This window comes from Talpa occidentalis, unplaced genomic scaffold, assembly GCF_014898055.3.
Source record: "Talpa occidentalis isolate TD23 unplaced genomic scaffold, MPIMG_talOcc4v2.1 talOcc4.16, whole genome shotgun sequence".
Lineage (NCBI taxonomy): Eukaryota > Metazoa > Chordata > Mammalia > Eulipotyphla > Talpidae > Talpa > Talpa occidentalis.
The window spans coordinates 78,569,746-78,590,208 of record NW_023601653.1 but is presented as its reverse complement, the minus strand read 5'-3'; the positions used below and the strand labels follow the sequence as shown (position 1 = coordinate 78,590,208).

The 20,463-nt window shown below is 55.9% G+C and overlaps 1 protein-coding gene and 1 long non-coding RNA gene across 3 annotated transcripts; both read left to right on the top strand.

Annotated features, from left to right (window-relative positions):
• The first annotated feature begins 2,610 nt into the window (after positions 1-2,610).
• Positions 2,611-12,759, top strand: KRT82 (keratin 82). The gene is made up of 7 exons (XM_037514788.1): positions 2,611-3,015; positions 4,653-4,861; positions 7,133-7,193; positions 7,870-7,965; positions 8,334-8,498; positions 10,991-11,116; positions 12,535-12,759. Exons 1-7 carry the CDS (start codon positions 2,611-2,613, stop codon positions 12,757-12,759), a joined length of 1,287 nt encoding a protein of 428 aa, XP_037370685.1.
• A 3,676-nt stretch (positions 12,760-16,435) lies between these two features.
• LOC119247953 (uncharacterized) lies at positions 16,436-18,245 on the top strand. Of its 2 annotated transcripts, none has more exons than XR_008552309.1 (3): positions 16,436-16,590; positions 16,973-17,094; positions 18,230-18,245. It is a non-coding gene; the product is annotated as an uncharacterized LOC119247953 (long non-coding RNA). The 2 variants fall into 2 exon arrangements; XR_005125845.2 differs by lacking the exon at positions 18,230-18,245 and adding an exon at positions 17,489-17,745.
• The last annotated feature ends 2,218 nt before the right edge of the window (positions 18,246-20,463 follow it).

Sequence of the window (20,463 nt, the reverse complement as noted above, 5' to 3'; positions counted from 1 at the left end):
TTCTTCCAAATCCGCCTCACGTAAGCCAGGATTAGAAAGACCCGCCCAACATAGGCCCTGGTGGCGAGGGGCGGCGGCAGGTGCGCCTGAGAGGCGTGGGAGCAGCGCAGTGCCAGCCACAGACCTGGTGGCCTCTTTCGGAACTGCCCTGGAGAAGCTTCCTGCCAAATCACCTGCAGGCTCAGACGTCTTTCCTTGAGCCAGCCCTGTCTCTGGAGAGCTTCCTTCCCTTTTCACCACGCCCTGTCCACTTTCTCTTTCACCCACTGCTTTTTGTGCTCATGCCCTCCAGCCCCTGAGACCCTCTCCTCCATCCCTCTGCTCTGAGAGCCTTTAGTGCTCCATCTCCTGCTCTACCCCTTTGAGGGTCTGTTTCCCCAGCCCCAACTAGAACAGGCACCAGCCTCCCTGTTCCCTAGGGATGGCAGGAGAGCAGACCCTGGTGTCCTCCCTACTCTGAGGGACGCTGCTGTCTGAGGAAGAGAGCAGAGGTGCGGTGCAGGGGAACGGGGCGGTGGGGCAGGCACGGCTCTTCCTGAGGCTGGCCTTCAGAGGGTAATTTCCAGGCAGTTGGAAGAGTGAACCCTCAGGACACCTGCCAGTGAGTTCAAGACCCAAATGTCTTCGAAGGGCAAGTGGCGACTGGCTGCACTCTGCTGAGGAGCAGGAAGAGCAGCTTCTTCACAGAAGGTCTCTATCCCTCCTGAGCTGCCTGCTCCCTAGGCCTGCTGTTTCCTGACATAGCTTCAATAAAATGGCACCGAGCTCTCTGGGTCTTGACTGTGTCCTACCTCACGCTTTGGGGAGACCCTAAGATCTGGGCTTCTCGGGAAATGCCTTCCACCCACAACAAATCCAGTGACCCTACTCTGGGTCCCCGAGCTCTGGCCCTGGGCTCCCGGGAGCCCCTTGTGGTCATAGAGACCATCCTCTGGTCTGGGAGTGGTGGGGATACCCCCAAGTCCACATCACTCATAGGGCTGCCCAACAGCTCACTCCGGCAGCCATCTGCTCTCCAGGGTGACTTCTCAGCATTGCACACCATCTCCTGGGCCCACCTCTGTGGCAAAATGAGGACCCTCCTTCCCTGACACTGAGAAAGGGGACCTGCCCTTCCTCTGCCTCCCATCTCTCCAGGTGTCCTGCTACACCTGTCACCTCCCTGAGCCCCACCTTGCCGAGCCAGCCCCACCTTGCTGACCCAAAGTCACAACTACAAAGGGACACTTGAACTGAGAATTTCTGAGCACAGAAACATTTGTGTTTCAGTCTGCTGGGGAAACTGAGGACAGAGGAGCCATAATGCATATTGGCATAGGATCCCCAATTCCTATCCTGGGCTTCTCTCCATGGTAAGTTTGGAGAGAAAAGGACAGAAACACCTCCTGTCACGGACAAGCTGTGTGACTTCAGGCAGTTTCTTAACTGCTCTGCTCCCCACTTACCTTAGTCGTGAAATGGAAATGACACGTTGGTGTCCTTGAAAAACTAAATGAAATAATGGGTGTAAAGAACTCATGGTCCAGCACATAGTAAGCCCACAGTCAGTGTTCCCAGTATTATTACCATGGCCTTGATTTTGACCTGGAAAAGTCCTAGTGCAGAAGGGAGAGACCAGCCAGCCACGACAGAGGCTGCACTGAAGGGACTGCCCGGGGGAGGGTGAGCAGATCCAGAGAGTCTGACCTGGGGGACTGGGGAGGAAGTCTGAACCCCGCATCTACCTGAACTGTTCCTGAGAGCAACAATGGTCCCCACAAATGTACTCAGGCCAAGCTGGCTGTGTCAACCTCAGAGAGCTTCTGGATGGGAAGAAAGGGAACAGAGAGGGGGAACCCAGACCTAATGGTTGAAATCAACACTTGTTTGGAGGCCCAAATTGTCAAGGAGAGGATCCTTTCACACACACCCCGCCCCACGCACAAGCTTTCTCCTCTTGAGTCTATATCTGGAAACCTCTTCCGTCTTGGAGCCGTAGTGGGCGGGGGGGGCGGGGGGAGCCAAGCCAGTGCCAGGACCTCACTGGGCTGAGGGCAGGGAGGGTCCAGCCTGCTTAGGGAGGCTTAGCCCACCTCATAGTCTTCTTTTCTGGAAAATTCTAGGGCCCTCTAGGATCCCAGGGATCCTAGGGGCTGGAACACCTTCAAAAACATAAAAAGAGCCTTGGGAGAGAAAACAGCCTCAAGCGCATCCAATTGGCCTCTAATCCCAGGCCAGCCGGGATGTATAATTCATGCCCCCTCTCCCGTGGAATGGCATAAGGCCCCAACTCTCCCTTTCCTGGGGGCCGAGTCGCTGAGTACACCCAGCATATCTGTCCGGTCGGCCCCTTTCATCACCCCCATAAACAAGGAAGGAGGACAATTGGGGTTTTTATAGGACCCACCAGCACCGACCATTGGCTCCTTCTCTTTGCTCTTTGCTACCCTAATTATCGACCCTGGTACTTAGCAGTTGCCAATATCCCAAGCTCATAAAACTGATTTAATGGCGATTTGGAGTTTGACCCAGCTCAGTCCCCCGTCCCCTTCAGATAAAAGGTGGAGGCCGAGCCGACTTGATAACTCCAGTCCCTGCCAGGGCCCCGTCTCTCTGCCTCCCTCTCCTGCCATGTCGTGCCGCAACTTCCAGCAGGCCTCCAGATGTGGGGGCCAGAGCTTCAGCTCCTGCTCGGCGATCCTGCCCCGGACAGTCACGCACTACGCAGTGAGCAAGGGGCTGTACCGGCCTGCGGCCGGAGCGGGCCTCCGAGCCCTGGGCTGCCTCGGTTCAAGGAGCCTGTGTAATGTGGGCTTCGGGAGGCCCCGGGTGGCCTCCAGGTGTGGGCTGCCTGGCTTCGGGTACAGAGTGGGGGCCACCTGTGGCCCTGCTGCCTGCATCACCCCTGTTACCATAAACGAGAGCCTGCTGGTTCCGCTGGACCTGGAGATCGACCCGACCGTGCAGAGGGTGAAGCGGGACGAGAAGGAGCAGATCAAGTGCCTCAATAACCGCTTTGTGTCCTTCATCAACAAGGTAAGAGGCCAGCAGCGGTCCAGGGCGTGGGGTGCAGAGAAAATCCTTGGGTGTGGTCCAGGGGACCTGGGAGAGATGGACAATAGAGACCACGGCTGATAAGCTGCCTCCTCTGTGCCCCACAACGACTTGCCGTTGAAAGCTAGTTAGATGGGGCTCAGCAGTAAACATTCCTGTTTGTCAGTCCTACGTTTTTGAATATATCATCTCTTTCTGGATGCTATCTGCTAGAATCCACCGGGGTGATGCACAGCCAGACAACCAGGGGAATTTCCAGAGGCATAATAGATACTGAAAGGAACAAGCAAATAGGCAGAGGACTTCTGAGGAGGCCATAACTGCAGGGCTGCCTTCCTGGTGCCGAGCTGGGGCAAGACCCTGGCCCAGAGACGGGATGGGTGTTATGACCTGCAATTTTCCATCAGCCGAGGCCTAGAATGGTGTATGTGGGGGGGGGTTCAGTCAGAGCAGGGGGCACAGGTGGCATTGACCAAAGTCTTACATCTGTCAATCCCAGAGGTTCAGATCTGAAAGGCTGCAGGGAAGGGTGAAGAGCCACCATCAGGGCCGTCACTCTCAGCCACCTCTAGACCTGTTTCCACACCCCCGGGGTCTTGGAGGGAGCAGGATTCTGGCCAAGGGCTGAGCCAATGTTTCTGGTGTCCAGAAGTTTTTGGGCAAAGAGTCAGAAGCCCACTGACGGGGGTCGGTTCCTCTCTGACTGTTACCCCAAAGCCCATTCATTGCTCAGCTTCGGTGACCCTGCCGCCTGGGGCAGGCGTTGTGCAGAGAATGGCGGGAGAGTCAGAGGAGGCAACATATGCAAACGTGATCCACAAAGGCACTGGTTTAGTAAGTGGGGACTGTTTCAACTGCGGTTTTATTTTTAAATCTCATGAAGTTCCAATTGTAAAGTCATCCCTCGACGTGGCCTCCATCCATCACATCCCACCACCTCCTGTGATGTGGCTGCAGACCTCACTTCCTCCAGAATTTTCTTAAGAGACAGCACATGTCATAGGGAAGTCCCGAGCCGGCGAGGACTAGGGAGCATGTCCCCTCGGCCGGTGCCTCCTGTAGCAGACCGTCAGCAACTCAGCCTTTCCTAATCTTGGTGCCCAAGGCAGGAGAAATGGGGGGCAGCAGTAATGGGGGCTGTTTTTGGACCCAGCCAGGCAGGTTGAAAAGAACTCGAGTCCTAGCACAAAGCCCCTGACCTGAGCTCCCTCTGCTGTAATTAAAAAGAGGCCCAGATTCTGGGTACAGCCTTACAGCACGGAGATTTTCAAAGTGCTTCCACGCACAATCCCAAGAGGGAGCTTTAAGAAACCAGTGAGGCTTGGAGGGACGGATGGCTTGGTCCCATTACAAGGCCAGCAGGAGACAGGCAGGCCAGCAGGGCTAGGAGGAGGGCCTGCCCAGACTTCTCCAGGTGATGCTCTTTCCACGACAATGTGTACCCCAGCAGGGTGACAAAGAGACCCAGCCACTCAGGGCCCCTAGTCTTTGTAAACCCCAACCATTGCTGAGGGGTGTTGAGAAAGAGCATGGACTTGCTCCACGGCCCCCACCACCGTTCACCCTCCCCAACCACGGTGCCCCGGCCCCCGCTGCCATGACATCCACTCTTGGGGCAGGTCCGCTTCCTCGAGCAAAAGAACAAGCTCCTGGAGACCAAGTGGAACTTCATGCAGCAGCAGAGGTGCTGCCAGAGCAACATGGAGCCTCTCTTCGAGACCTACATCGGCGCCCTGCGCAGGCAGCTGGACTGCGTGGCCGGGGACCGCACCCGGCTGGAGGCCGAGCTCTGCAGCCTCCAGAACTCCCTGGAGGCCTACAAGAAAAAGTGAGTCTGCTCAGCCTCCACCCCCTGGGGGGACCGGGGTGAGCTGCCCAAATATGCTGGACCTCAGGTTCCCCTCTATAAAATGGGGACTTGAAAACTTGGTTCTATTCGTGGTAAAGTAACTAGGGGGGAGACTGTAGGCCGAGCATCTAGGAGACTGGCTGTTTCTCCACCGGAGAAGCTCTGAAATCCTGTATTTCTCTTCCTCTCCCTCTTAGCATCTTGACGTCAAGTCTCCCAGATCCCACATTCTCTCTCACCCTTACTCTGGCCTCCCTCCTCTCACTCTGGGGGGTCCACCCTCCTCTCCCCATCAGCCCTCGGTCTCCTGCCCCCTCTCCCGGTTCTCCGTGATTAAGGCTGTGCAGCTGCTAGACTGGCCCTCCCGGGCCACTCCCAGAGCCCGGCTCACAGCGAGAGGAGGCAGTTGAGCGCACGACGATGAGGAGCTTCCAGGCTAACAGGTCCAGCGCTTGCGAGAGGCTGAGGCCCAAATAAATCATCCTGGGGGGTGCTGTTCAGGTCTAGGGCCCATGGGAGCTCACGTTGGGGGAGAGGATTGAGAGAGGTTGATAGAAACAACTAGAACATGCTGATGGCAAGAGTCCCCAGGGTGGCAGGTTGGTGAGGTGGGGCCACGAGGGACACAGTCATGCTGCCGGGTCAGCCACATGCCACTCAGAGCCAGCGCTCTGGGGGCGGCCCGGTCCTCACGGAGGGGGAGGAGGCCGGCTCCTCCTTACAATGCCCTGGTCCAGTAAGCACAGACCTCCATGCCCTCCCACCACAGCTGCACACCGCAGGGGACAGGAATCCCGAGACGTGGGATAGCAGGAGGGGCCCGGGAAGACTTACTGCCCTTTGGGGGGTGTGTGTGTGTGTGTGTGTGTATAATTTCCCATTATTTTTATTTATTTTTTATTTATATTTTTTAATTTTTTAACTTTACGTGTTTCTTACATCGTTTTTCATTTTTGCACAATATATGCATTTTCATCTTGGTTATGTTCGGGACCTTAAAGGGTATTTTACACCGATTGCTTCTTACTGAAAGTGGATTCCGGCACAGACCTGAGGGGAGGGGTAGGGACAGGTGACGAGGACGGGCCAGGCTGTGAAAAGTGAGAACAGACACCTCCAGCGACTGTGACGGGGGAGAGGTGCAGACACGGTGAGGGGCCAGGGAGGCGGAGGCCAGACCCCCGGGAGGAGCAGTGTCCCCCAGGGGGGACACGCAAGGTGGCATGGTTTGCAGCTCCAGATGAGGGCTTTGGATTTTGAAAGTGGAGCAAGAGGAGAGGGATGAGACCTAATGGACTGGAGCATTGCTAGCGACAGTGCCCGGGACACGGCAGCGCCTGGCCCCGGCCTCGTGCTTTGCAGATGTTAACTCATGTGACAGGTTAACTCACCACAGCCCTGTGAGGCATGACCAGCGTTCACCTCATTCTACAGATGATGAAACTGAGACAGAGAGGCCAAGTCACTTCCCCGAAGCCACACACTAGCACGTGACAGAGCCCGGGTTCGCCCAGGCAGGGGCTCCAGGGCCCGGAGCCGTGCTGCAGCAGAGTGAGGCTGGGAAAAGGAAGGATGAGCGTCAGGAAGCTCCGAGGAGCTTTTAATGGATCAATGTCGCTCTTCAAACTGAGTCATTAGGGCCAGACTAAAGCCCCTGACCCTGATTCCGCTGCCTTGGGGAGCAGTGAGTGGGCGAGGAGTTCCCGCGGAGCCTCCAGGAAATAGCTGGGCCAGCCGGGCAGCTGCATGGGCCTGGCAAAGTGGGTAATTGCTACCTCTGCATCTGAGCGGCAGGCTCGGAACTCCCCTGGAGTGGAGGGGCACGGGGTCAGCTGAGAGGTCAGTGACCGCAGCCGCCGCTCAGGACAACTGGGAAAAGACAACTGTGCCCGCAGCAGGCAGCCGACTTCTCTCCACCTCTCCAGAGGAAACCACTAGGTGGAGGGGACTTCCTTAGCAGCGAGACGGAATAAAGGCTGACCTGCAGAAGGACTTCTGCGGGATCCCCGACCGCAGGAACAGGCTCCTGAGGAGTGGGGGGGAGTAGCTTAGTGACTAAAGAGAGGCCCTGTTCGTGATCATCTGTCTTGAGTGGCTGGAGTAGAGATGCCCCCAACAGGCCGCACCTGGCGGCTTCTCTGGGTACAGTCAGCACCAGGCGCATCTGCCCCTTCCCTCAGGCCTGATACCAGGGTGCCTTCCGAACCCTGCAAGCTGGACTGAAGCTTTTTCTCCTACCTATTCCACCAGATACGAAGAGGAACTCTCCCTGCGACCTTGTGCTGAGAACGAGTTTGTTGCCTTGAAGAAGGTGAGGGAGAATGGCACTGGGGAGCAGGGGTGGCCCTGAGCTGGCCCTGCTGGCCTTGGGACACCCAGGCCCTCGGCGTGTCCAAGCGTGTCTGCTGCCCAAGCGTGTCTGCTGCCCCGAAACGCAGCCCGGAGCCCTTCAGGCTTCCAGATGTCCTGGGGAATGAGGAAGACCAGCCCCTGCAAGGGACAGTGGTTGACCTGGCCTCCGCCTCCCAACCCATTTGGCCCAATTCTGGTGAAGCTTGTGTCTGCCCCTGCACAGAAGCTGTAGATGTGACTAACACCAAATCAACAACCAAACAAAAACTCTGATTCAAATCCCAACAGATGAAAACAGTCTCGATGATTCCCCAGACAGATCTGATTGCTGGGTGTTCCTGCCCACAAAGTGAGCTCTGAGCAGGGGCATCTGAGGTTTCCTTAAACCCCACTCCCTTCAGATCCTTCCCCATCAGGGGGCCAGGCCACATATGGGGTCCCAGGGCTGAGGATCCTTCCTCATCCTTGGCCCTGTCACCCTTCACTTATGAACCTAAGTGAGGAAAGGTGGGTCTCACATCTGTCACCACCACTAGCTTGCCTGGAGGTGCCTGGGTTGGAGGGGGTGGGGAGGCTCAGGGACTTGCACATCCCTCCAACCCCAGGTTATGTTTCTGTCAATGTTCTGTCTGCAGGACGTGGACACGGCCTTCCTGATGAAGGCTGACCTGGAGACCAACGTAGAAGCTCTTGTCCAGGAGATCGACTTCCTGAAAGGCCTGTATGAGGAGGTAACTGCAGCCACGTGGCCCACCTAGCGATTGGTCAAGGGACAATGAGGTGGGGAAGCTCCTGTTGTGGGGAATATGTTTCAGGGCGTGACAACTTTAAAGTGAACAGATAAAGAAATCAGCATGGTTTTCAAGCAGTGAGATGCCCTGAAGCCAGCTCCCCAGACCTTGGCTATCAGTGGTCACTGTCCTGGGGGGTGAGGACAAGGTGCATGCTGGTAATTGAAAGGCCAGGACAGCTGTGACAAAGTCCTGTGTGAATCTGCTCTGAGAAGGTCAGAGGGCCTTGCCTTTTCTCTCCCCTACTGTTCTTCTCCCCTCTTTATCCTCCAAAAGCTCAATGTCCTCACCCCGCATTCCCTCCACAGGAGATCTGCCTGCTCCAGTCTCAGATCTCAGAGACCTCGGTCATTGTCAAGATGGACAACAGCCGGGAGCTGGACGTGGATGGCATCATTGCTGAGATCAAGGCCCAATATGACGAAATTGCCAGCCGCAGCAAAGCTGAAGCCGAGGCCTGGTACCAGTGCCGGGTGAGGCCTGGGTGGGGCAGGGGACCCCGAGCCCACATGCCCCCAGGAAGTGGGTGAGGAGATAATGAGGGCCCTGCCATGTCACAGCAATGGAGAGCCTCGTAAACCCCAAGCCCTGTTGTTTCTGCCAGGTCCCTGCCGAGCATGTGGGAGGGGACCCCACAGACAGCCCAGACCTGTCATCAGGGTGCCAGGGTGCCCCAGCTTTATTCACCCAGAGACTCACTGGAAGTGTTCCTTTAAGCAGTACTCAAGGAATAGTAATTGGCAATGATGGCAGAGAGGGCCCTGGGCTTCGAGGCGTGGGAGGTAGCTAATGTCATGGAGTGGTTCCTAATGGTGGAGCAGAAACAGTGATTAAGGCCGCCCAGACTTAGGTAATTAGGGGCTTACTGGGAGGGCAGCTGGTGTCCCCAAAGGCAATCTGACTTGACAAATTTAACAAATATTATCATCTCAGTCTTCACCCTATCTGTGGAAGACACTGTACATGATTTCACTCCCTCCCTCCCTCACTCAATGACTCTTTATGGAACCTCCATCATGGGCCAGGCACAGTGCTAGGCTGAGATCCAGCAGGGAGTGGAGCAGATAGCAAGACTTGCCTCATGTCACCTTCCTTCTGAAGGTGGGAGCAGGGAAGGGGAAGGCAAGAGACAAGACAAGAGAGTGCAGTGGGTGTATGTTAGCTGTAAGCTGCGCTATGGAGGAAACTAATGAGTCGTGGGACTCAGGACTTACCGAGGATGGCCCGGGCCTTACTGAGGTGCAGGGCAATGAACAGAGACTTGGCATCAGGCCATCCCTGTCCTGAAGGAGGTTGCAGGCCATGGGGAGAGAAACGAGCAATAGGCAGAGATGCGAGCTCCAGGAGGTGATTGCTAAGGCCAAGCAGCAGCTGAGGGGGCATGTGATGGATAGGCAGAGGCATCAGCCTTGGGTCCAGATCACCAAGGCCAAGCACAGCCCCGGGGGGGAGGGTGTGTCCCCCTGAGGGCCAGGGGAGCAGGACACTGATGTCTGACAGCAGGCGCCCAGTGCGTGGCCCCATGGAGAGCGGCTTGCAGAGAAAGGCTGGGGCAGATCACAGCAGACCTGGGAGCTGTGCTGAGTACTTGGCCCTTTTTGCTGAAGGCAATGGCTACCCTTGCCTAGGCAGCCCCCAAGTGAGGCTCAGCCCACTTTCTGGAGCTCCACAGCGGTGAAAGGTATCAGGCCCAGTGACCCAGTGCGGCCCATCCATAGCCAGTCTTCACCCTGGCTGCCTCCCACCCCCAGGTGCTTTGCACTATCAGTCAGGTGGGCTCTGGGAAAGCAACGTCAGTTTCCCCTCCTCCTAACACAAATTAATTGAATGCTATAATTGAGTTACAGATAATCCTCTATTATGTAAGAGTTGTAGTTGTCTGTGAAGATAAGAAATCAAAAAAAAAAAATTAAAACAAATTCCCTTTTAATTTTTTTCTCAAGTAACTTGAAGCCTAGGAATAGACTGCCCCAAATGCCCACAATTGATACAGAGGTCCTGTCACCACCAGGAACACAAAGTCCTTCGAGCTTTCTATTTGGTCCTTAGCACATTGTCTTAATCTTCATGGTTGCCTCGAGTCCCAAGGTGGCTGCCACTGCACCGATCTCATATGTTCATTCCAGGCAGGAAGAAGAGAGGGCAAAAGACACAGGCCCCCACTCCAGAGAGCTTTCCTTGAGGCCCTACCCAGCAATGGCCATAATCTCATTGAGACGAGGGTTGAGAAACATTCTCACCTGGCTCATTGCCAACCCCAAAGAAAAGCAGAGTTCTGATTGAAGAAGAGGGGAGTGGATATTAATTTAACAACTACAGCAATTACAAGCTTTCCCAGGAAAACCAAATCCTCAAAAGTGATTCATGCTTCTCTCTTCTTTGGCATTTTCTACGCAAAATGCTCTCATCCACCCAATGTAGAAAATCTAAACTTGGCTAATGTTTTAGAATCTATAACATGCAAATTTCTAGCATTTAGAAATGAGATTCAGTGTGCAAAGACTATTCGAAAAGTGCTAAGTCAAGGTAGGGAGTCACAACACACTCTGTTTTGATTGGACGAATGTTCCAGCCAGGGGCAGGCGGTTCTGTCCTCAGCCCTAGCTCGTTAGGTCTCCCAGGCTGAGCACAGAAACCCCCTCAACAAAAGGGAGGTGCCTTTGGTGACTCTGAGGCTCTGGGGCAGAGAGAAAAGAATGAGACTAAGAACAGCTGAACAGCGAGGAGGGCAGCTTGGCAGAGAATGTAATAGTCTGAAGGTTCAGGGCTGGGAGGTGTGGTGGGGATGAGAAGCAGCCCACAAAAGGACCCCCATGGACCAGAAATAGGAAGGGGGTGGGGCGCAGAACAAGCACAGGGACCCAGGGAGCCCCTGCTGCAGCGGGGCGCGGTGGGGAGGCTCCGGCCAGCACCGTGTCCTCAGAGGCGGGTGCCTGGAGTCCTGATCTCTCGGCGGTGCCCGCAGTACGAGGAGCTGAGGATGACAGCCGGGAACCACTGTGACAACCTCCGCAACCGCAAGAACGAAATCCTGGAGATGAACAAGCTGATCCAGCGGCTGCAGCAAGAGATCGAGAATGTCAAAGCTCAGGTGAGACCTTGCTCGGAGCCACTGTCTGGTCAAGCGGGACGGATGCACCCTCCCTTCCAGCACTGTCAAAGCAGGAATGAACTTGTGCTCCCCCCAGCCCCCCTCCCCCCAAGAGATAGCAAGTGTTGCTACAGCAGAAGCAGCGCACAGCAGGAGGGGCCATCTCAGGAAATGGTGAGGTCCCCAACAGAGGCATGGCGGCCTCGTGGCGAGGATGAAATAGGAAGGATGCTTCATTTAAAGGGAGATAGAAAGGAGGACCTCATGGTCCTCCCACCCCAAAGACTCTGTCCTTCTATGGCCCTGGAATTCAAGGTGACTCTGGAGGTGACTCTGGCTGAGCTTTTCTAAGAGGACACATGTCCCTTGAGGAGTTTCAGACAGGACTGGCCCCCAAGCCCAGGGGACCAGATGTCACAATCCTCGGGTGAAAACCACAGACTTGAAAGTGCACAAAGTCACAACTCTAGGGGAAACTCTTCCTCCTGTGTTTCTCTTTTACTCTCATGACTACACACACACAGCTCTTGTGACCCCGCCTGTGTGAGTGCTGGGGGGAGCTTCTCACACCAGGCAATTCTGTGACTCCAGATCAGTGTCCTACAATTGAACTCAGTTCTCAAGCTACCTACCTGGAGGGACATCAGGCCCCACAGGTGAGGTGCACATTCCCACAGCACCGCCCCAGTTCAGATGCCAAGCACAAGTCCAGGCTGTCACCTGAGGCTTCTGACCAATTGGCTACTAACAGGAATTTCCCATGAGCCACTCCTCAGATTCAATTGATTTGCTAGAGCAACTCACAGAACTCAGGAAACAGTTCACTTACTGTTTACAATTTATTACCAAAAGGTATAATAAAGGGTACAGAGGATGGAAGAGTTGCTGGGCAAGGTGTGTGGGGAGGGGCACGGAGCTCCTCGCCCCCCTCAGTGCCACCTCCCGGCCCCGCCTTGTGTTTACCAACCTCTCCCCAAAGCAGTGCTTTTGGAACTTTTATGGCGGCTGCATCACTGAGGCATCACACCGTGTCATTAACTCCATTCCCAGCCCGTCTCCCCTCTCTGCTGAATGGGAGGTGGCGGCGAAAACTGCAAGCTTCTAATTATGGCGTGGTCTTTCTGGTGACTAATCCCCGAGACCTACCGTATTAGAACAGGAGGAATTACTACCACTCAGAGAACACCAAGGGATTTAGGAGGCTGTGTCAGAGACTGGGATTAAATACCAAACATTAGAGTAAAAGCTGTTCCTGCTGTTCTTCTCACTTAGGAAATGCCAGGGTCTTAGGAGCCTGTGCCAGCAACTTGGGGCAGAGACCAACACATATTTTTTCTATTATCTTATAGCAGTCATGATCTCTGCTCTTCTCAGAGCCAGGGGTCCCCAGTAATGCCTTTCTGTGCCCTCTCTCCCAGCGCTGCAAGCTAGAGGGAGCCATAGCTGAAGCCGAGCAGCAGGGCGAGGCCGCCCTCAGCGACGCCAAGTGCAAGCTGGCAGGCCTGGAGGAGGCCCTGCAGAAGGCCAAGCAGGACATGGCCTGCCTGCTCAAGGAGTACCAGGAGGTGATGAACTCCAAGCTGGGCCTGGACATCGAGATCGCCACCTACAGGCGCCTGCTGGAGGGCGAGGAGCACAGGTGAGCTCCTGCGCCGGGGGTGGGCACCAGGTGTAGACGCCCTTCCTCTGCTCTGCTTGGTGCTGCTGCTGCTGTGCCCACCCTGTGGCCACTCCCCACCTGACACAGCAAGAATCTGCAGGGCCTCCTCGTGAACCTGGCCCTGCGCGAGCAAGAGGAGGGCAGCTGGGCACTTAATCCGCCTGGTTCTCTTGTGTTACCTTGTGTCTTCTCTTTCCTCCCCCCAGGCTGTGTGAAGGCATCGGGCCTGTGAATATCTGTGAGTAGAGGAGCAGTCCCCAAGGGGTCTTGGCAGCCGGTCAGCCCAACCTAGACAGACCCACCACCCAGCCAGGCCCCAGAGAAGGACTTCAGTCTGCTGGGAGCCCCTGCTCTGTGAAGACACCATCTCCCAGGCTAGCCAAGTCTCTGGAAGGCAGAAGTAGAATTAGATATGCAGTTGGCCCCAAGGTCTCAGGGCCCAGAAACTGCAAGGAACCCTACTGTCAAGGGGCCACTCCAGAAAGAAGGCCCTGAAGCAGGTTCCCAAGAGAGGGGAATGACGAGTGGGGTCCGAGAGAAGCAGAAATCAGGCCTGGCCTGGCCCCAGGTCTGGGGAAAGAGTAAAAGCACCAGGAGTAACAGCACTTTATGCGCTGGGTGGCAGACAGGGAAACCAGTAGCTGGGACAGGATGTTCTTAGAGGTGAGGGGCCGTGGGGTAGAGGGAGATGACACCCTTAGATCCGCGCAGTGCAAGGCCCCGAGCACCCCTTCCTGTTTCCACAGCTGTGAGCAGCTCCAAAGGCGCCATCCTGTATGAGCCATGTGTGGTCAGCACGCCCATGCTGAGGACCGAGTACTGCTCGGGGAGCACCAGTGTTGTCAAGAGCAGCGGGGGCTGCAGTGTGGTGGGCACCGGTGAACTCTACATTCCGTGGGAGGCCCAGGGGCTGCTGGGCTGCGGGAGTGGGCGGAGCTCCAGCATGAAGCTGGGGACCGGGGGCGGCTCCTCCTGCCACAAGTGTTAGCCCGAGTCCAGAGCTGGAGGCCCAGGCCCAGGGCACCAGACCCCAGCCTGGACATTGCGCCCCCCCCACCAGGGCTGAAGACAAGACTACTCTAAAACCCCACCTTCCTGTTTGGATGGCAGGCTCCCCTTGGCTTTGTCGGGGAGCTGCCTCTCAGGCCCTTCCATATCTTTAAGCATCACCTTCGACTGAGCTGCGTGCAGATCCTGAGTGAGGTTCCGGGGCTGGAGGCAGGATGTACAGGAGGAGAAGCCTCGCCTGCATCCCCTGGATTCTGACACTCGGGCCCGGGAGCGGCCAGGACAACGGCGATGGCCCCTGACCACTTCTCTTTCAGACCAGAAGCTGCAGTAGGCACATCGCAGTTCTGCTTTGTGGGTTATCCCATGGAAGTTTCCCCACGAAGCTAGTCTTCTCCACCCCTAGAGGGTCCCACCTCCCACACATCTGGTTCTCATGCACCTAAGAAAAGTGAACTTCTTTGAACATCCACCTAAAATATGCACTACTGCAAATGTCAAAAGCAGATACCCCAAAATCCATGCCTGAATTCCAAAAATATAGGATTGTTGGATAACTCAGGGCCTGCCAATGGTTCTCTCAGTCAGCACACAGAATAAAGTGGTTTTTGGGCAGTAGATTTACCTGCTCAGGTGTGTTGAAGTCATACTACGCAAATAAGTTTTCTTGCTGAACTCAGATCAGTGGCTGTTGGCAGGGAGATGCCGAAAACAAAGGCAAGAGGTCATGGATTAAATACTGGACAGAGGGCTAGCCAATAGTTGACATTACTCGCCCAATGGAATCCAGCCCACCCACCCCTCCCCTCTGTACATAACCACCCCTTCCTGCTCACTCTCCCTTTAGTTCCTTTTGCTTTGGGTCTGATATGAACGGATTCCCTAGCTACATTGATGTGGGGCTGCCCCAGCAGACTGGGAGACTCTGGCTCAGGGTCTGGGAGAAAGAAGGTGCTGAGTTGACCTCACCTCCCCAGAGGCTCTGCCCTAGCGCTGCCTCCCACAGAAGCCCCACCCACCCGGGGTCCAGTCTCTGCCTGGAGCCCTGGGCCTCTCTGTTTCCAATAAACTCACTCTTCCCAGGCTGCAAGAATCAGGACTATTCACCTTGCTCTGTGGGGTGCAATAAGAGGGGGTCCCGATGAGCAAGCTTTGGGGGCTGGAGGGCTTGGGCATGGACATGAAGGCTACAATACAAATGGGAAAGCCACATGCAAATGCTCTGCAAGCGGCCTGCGGAGGAAATGCTGACCGTACACATTGCCCTCAGAATGTGCCTATCACTTGCCACATTCAAAACCATGATCTGTTGCACAGAAGCCCCCTCATCACGTGCCCCCGCACAGGTACTAGAGAAAGTCTAGGTCCCCGTCGTGTCTGTATTTAGAGCCTCCATGCCCTGGGCACTCCCTCCCCATGCTGGACCAGGGCACAGGTCCTGGGGAAAGAGAGAAGTGGGCACAGCCCATGCGGGTGGATGGGTTGGTCTCCGCTCCCTCCTAGGGAGTACCAAGGCACAGAGCTGCATTCCATCTCAGCAGCTCCACCTTCTGCAAGGCCCCAGTCCTTTCCCTGCTGCCTCAATGAGCCACGATAATTCCCCACCACAACTGTCCCTGACACCTCACTCCTGAACACTGGGGCGTTCCCCTCCCCAGCCCCTATGGAGCATCCACCCTAATCCTGGGGGGCTCTCTGCCCCCCAAAGGAGTCATAAATCATGAGAGCCAAGAGAATGGGAGCAACAAGAAAAGGGAATGAATGATTAGGCCTGCACAGGGGGTCAGAGAAAGACTCCCAGAGAGACATTCAACAGGCTCTCTGCTGCAGATGCTCTGAGGCAGCATCTCAAAAGGACCTCTCCCTTCGCTTTTTCATTCAATAGCAATGAACTTGTCAGCCCCTGCTGTGGGTCAGGCCACACCTGAGCTGGTGACACAGTGAACAAGACAGACCCAGTCAGTGTGACTCACCCAGCAGGCTCAGGAGACACAGTTCCTGGAACCAGGCCAGGGGTGTAGCGAGATGCAGCCCCTTCGGAAGACAGCGGGCAGGCCACGGGATCTGGCTATTTCACTGCATTAGACCCACAAGAGGGGAAATACGTGGCCACACAGCTGTACGTGAATGTTCATAGCAGCACTATTCCCAGCAGGCAAAAGGTAGAAACAACCCAAATGCCCGTCATCGAATGAATGAGCAAAGGAAGTGTGGCCGGTCCACGCGATGGAATACCATTTGGCCATAAAAAAGGATGAAGGACTTTTACAGGCTACAAGTAGATGAATCTCAAAAATTTATGGCACGTAAAAGGAGCCGTTTGTCATGTTATTTTAGTCATATGGCAGTCCAGGATAGGACCTCTGGAGGGACAGAAAACCAGGGCGGCCACTTAGGAATGGAGGGAGGGACAGGTGGCCGTGGCAGGGGAAGTGTGGGGGTGACGGCTAAAGGTTCTTTGCGAGGGGATGAAAATGTTCTACAATTGACTGTGGTGATGGCTGCACACGCCTGTGGGTACTAAAACCACTGAATTGTACATTTTAAATGAGTGTGTTATGTAGTATGTGAACTATGACTCAATAAAGCAGACTGTTTTAAAAGAGGCCTTGACCCCTGTCCACACCTCAGGAGGCTTACAGCCTGCCAGGGAACACAGCCCTGGAACGGAAGATGGCAGATGTGGGGTGGCTGTCAAGGGGGACCCTCGAATCACGGACTCTGGGAAGCTCTCCAGGAGAAGGGACAGGCAAGCTGGATCCTGAGGACAGCGGTGCTTAGGCAGGAGCAGAAAGGCCATGGGCAGGTGTGAGCCGGAGCCTGTGACCCAGGGAAGGAGGGGAAGGACGGGAGGGCCTCAGAGCCTCTTCCCGCTGGAAGCCCTGGCACCCAGGCCCTGGAGCCAGCTGAGCTCCCTGCTGATTAATAGCTCAGAGCTCTGAAAACTGCAGGGGCACTGGCCTGGCATCAGCAAAAACAGAGATGCCCATCGACCACCCACCCCTGGGCCACAGGTGGCTACCTGATGTCCACCAGTATGAGGGAGAAGGCTCCCCCAACCATCCTGGGGCCTCCAGCCTGCCGGCCGACCTTGGGACTTCCCAGGGTGGCCAGGCCCCTGATGTGTGTCTGGTGGAGAAGGAGGCTGTCTGGAACCATCCACGAGGCACCACTCTTCCCACCAGCAGGAGCGCCCAGTTCAGTCCTGAACGTGAGCTTGGAGGCCTGGGCACGCCCCCTCCGGAACTTCCACTAAGGGGTCCCCTCAGCCGCCCAAGAGAGGAGATGGCCCAGGACAAGCAGGAGAAAGGTACCTCCTGGAAGTGGCCTGGCCGGTCATATTCCATTCACCTTTGCAAACATCTGAGCTCCCCTCCTGGGCCAGCCCAAGCCAGGTGTTGGCAGGACAGGGAGGTTGGCCCAGCCCCCTGCTGTGGGCCCGGTCCCTGCCTCACCGTGCTCCACTTGGAAACCCAAACCGTGGCCCCTTCCAGAGCGCCCCTGTGAGGACAGGTGGGAAGCCTGGGGAGGCTGGGGGACCACAGTGGAGCTCCTTGTTTTTCTGTGTCTCCCCCAAATGTCTCCCATTTCCTTGTCCCTTTTCTCCCCACGTGACCTTTCCTTGCCCCACCACCCTGACCCTCAGGTGCCCTTTGTCTCTGCCCCCAGAGACGCTTGTCTCACCCCAGCTTTTGTCATCCCAGGCCCCCCTACAGTCACAGGACCCCACACCCAACCCCGGCTGGGACTGGGGGAAATAGCTACAGAAACTGTGAGCAGAAACGAGGGCGCTGGGCTCTGAGTCTTACAGGAAAAAGACTGCACCCCACAGCCAGCCCAGCACCTCAGTGCAATGCCTGGCACACTTCAGCACCCAAGAAAAGTTTGGGGGAGCAAAACAACCAGTACACTTATGACTGCAGACAGGGGATCGCTGTGTGGGAAATACGAGGGATTTGGATTAAACCTGAAAAAATCATCCTGTCTAGAAGGGGGGCAAGAGCCCAAAAAAAGGGGTACTTTATACCTCCTGGGAATTGTCTAGACGTCCCCGAAGTGTCATTACTCAGAGGCAAAGGGGCAGAGGGCCTGGCTGGGGGGGGCGCACAGCCCTCCCCGGTCCCCCCTGTGCACCTGGGACTCCTCGGTCCCTGCCCAGCAGGGGCAGGTCTCGGCAGGAGCGCCTCCCGCAAGCGCCTCTTTCCAGCACGAACTTGTCCCAGGGCAAAACAGAAACTCTCAGAAGAAGGCGGCTTTTAGCAAAGCTTCCCGGCACCTGGGACTTCCCTGTGCCCTCCCCCCTCCCACGCCGACAGGAGAGGCTCACGGGGCTCACCAGGCCCGGGTTCACAGACCGCGCGCTGAGCCAACCAGGCCTCGCCCACCCCCGCCCTCCCTCTCCCCACTTCCCCGGTCAGCAGTTCTCCCTCCTCCCCACTCCGCAGATAGCATCCCGATGAGCCAGCAGCCGCCCTGGCCCCGGCGGGGCTGGCCCGGCAGATCTGGGGATTACATGGAGGCCAACTGATGACAGGAAGAAGAAACTGTCACGGCAGCAAAACCTTCAGCCCCGCGTTTCCAGGGCAACTCCTCCCCTTCTCCCCACCTGCCACCCCTCACTAAGGGCTGAGGCCGGCGTTCCGCATCATCTGGCGAAATGATGCCTCAGAACCAGAGACGGAAGGCGGCACAGCTCATCCCAGAGCAGGGTGGTGCCTGACTGCCCCAGTTACCCCCACCCGGCCTGCCTGCTGCTGGGGCTGAGGGACGCTGCACCCGGGAGGGGACAGCCCCAGCCCCCCCAAACCCCGGCACGGGGTGCCACAGCCTCTGGTGGGGGAAGGAGGTGGGGTGCCGGGCGGGAGCAGGGTGACCGCTCGGAAGTGAAGGGAGGATTGTGCCAGCGAGGAATGGGCAGAGAGGAAAAGAGAGGCGAGGTTGGGGGAGGAAGGCCGGAGAAAGAAGGGGGAAGCGGAGCAGGAAATAAACAGGTGATCGCAAGAGCAGCCGGGCCCCCACGGTGCACACCCCACTATTATCACATGGAACCCTGAAATTCTGTGAAGTGGGTCTAACTCCGCTTCACGGGTGAGGGAACTGAGGCCTGGAGAGGTTGCCCGGGTCAGTGGCACGCGGGGCGGAGGAGGGATTGCTGCCCACTGCTGCTGGCCATGGCCAGAGCGCGGTGAGAATAAAAGCAAACTGACTTTGGGGTGTATTTTTTTTAAGTTGTGTTGTTTTTTTTAAGTTCTCTAAAGACGAGTGCCCATCCCTGCCTGCCCCCGGAGCAGATCCTGCCCCATTCTGTCCTCAGGGCACCACCGTCCTAGTTTACGTCTTGGCAGATGGCAGAACCACGACTGAACCCAGCCCAGCTAGAGCCAAGGCCTTGTCAAGCCTTCTGTCCGAGGGCAAACACGCCGGCTGGCGTTCTCTGCCTCCTGCCCTCTCCCTCCACCATCGCGGGCATCCTCGGCCCCTCCCCCATTTCTGGCTCCCCTTGTCTGGCCTTGGAAGAAGGAGCTGCCCTTTCTGCAAAGCCACCAGCTGCACACCCAGAGGGCCAGAGCTGGTTGGTTCCCCTGTGAGCTCTTGAATTCCTGTGCCACAGTCACCTCCAGAGCCATTCCTGCCAGTTTTGAAGCCAGGAGTCTCCTCTTCCTAAAATAGTTACAAAACTCAAGCGCTGGACTCCTTTGCTCTTTACTCCCTGTTCCCTCCTCCCCTCTCCCACTTGCTTTTCATCTCTGTGGTGTCTTCACCCATTCAAGAAAACTAGACAGCATGACCACCTTGTGCCCTGCTGGACACCGGGACACACAGGAGAATGAGCCCCCGAGTGCCCGCCTCCGTGAACTTGTATGCCAGCCCGGAGGCAGAGGGGCCAGTTGGGAGAATGAGCCAACAGACCCCCGTGACGAGTGACAGATTTGGCCACCATGGTAGTGGTGGGAACAGTGAGAAGTCATAGGAATCCAGCTATATTTCAAAGGTAGGATTTTCCAGTGGATTAAATGTGGGATATGGGGGGATAAAACACAGGAATAAAAGGTGATTCCCAGATTTTTGGACTAAGCTACTACAGGAATTGATAAGCTGCCAAGTAGAATGCAATTGGGGAAGAGTTTGGGTCATCTTAAGATTGAGATGCCTATTTGATGTCCAAATAGAGATATGGATCCAAATGTACCTGTGTGGTATGGAGGGGAAGTCAGTGATTGATGGACGGAGAGCGCATCAAGTCATGAGACGGTACCATGTCCCCATATATGGAGAAAATGGGAATAGGGACGAGGGCTGAGCCCAAAGATGCTGCAGGTTGAGGACACCAGGAGAAACCGGTAAAAGACTGAAAAGAAGCATCCAGTACCATGGCAAGAAAATCAGGAGAATGTGGTGTCCGGAAATCAAAAGAAGAAAGTGTTTAAGGCGAGGCATTATAAAGTGCATCAATAAAGGTTAAATGAGGGTTGAGAACAAACCGCTAAATACAGCAACGCATAGGTCAGTGGAGACCGTCGCAGAAGTGTTCTTTTCTTTTCTACTTGTCCTTTTAGACACACATATACATGATAGTCAGTTCTAGGGAACATAGTAGTAAACTTGGAATAGAGGGGAAATTTCTCAACTTGATAAAGAATATCCACCAAAATACCTATAGCGAAATCATACTTGAAGC

What these genes read in the sequence shown, in the direction of transcription:
- KRT82 (XM_037514788.1), top strand. Translation starts at nt 2,611, where the DNA reads ATGTCGTGCCGCAACTTCCAGCAGGCCTCCAGATGTGGGGGCCAGAGC. An exon ending in TTGTGTCCTTCATCAACAAG is followed by an intron (nt 3,016 to 4,652) that starts GTAAGAGGCCAG and finishes CTCTTGGGGCAG; the next exon opens with GTCCGCTTCCTCGAGCAAAA. An exon ending in TGAAAGGCCTGTATGAGGAG is followed by an intron (nt 7,966 to 8,333) that starts GTAACTGCAGCC and finishes TTCCCTCCACAG; the next exon opens with GAGATCTGCCTGCTCCAGTC.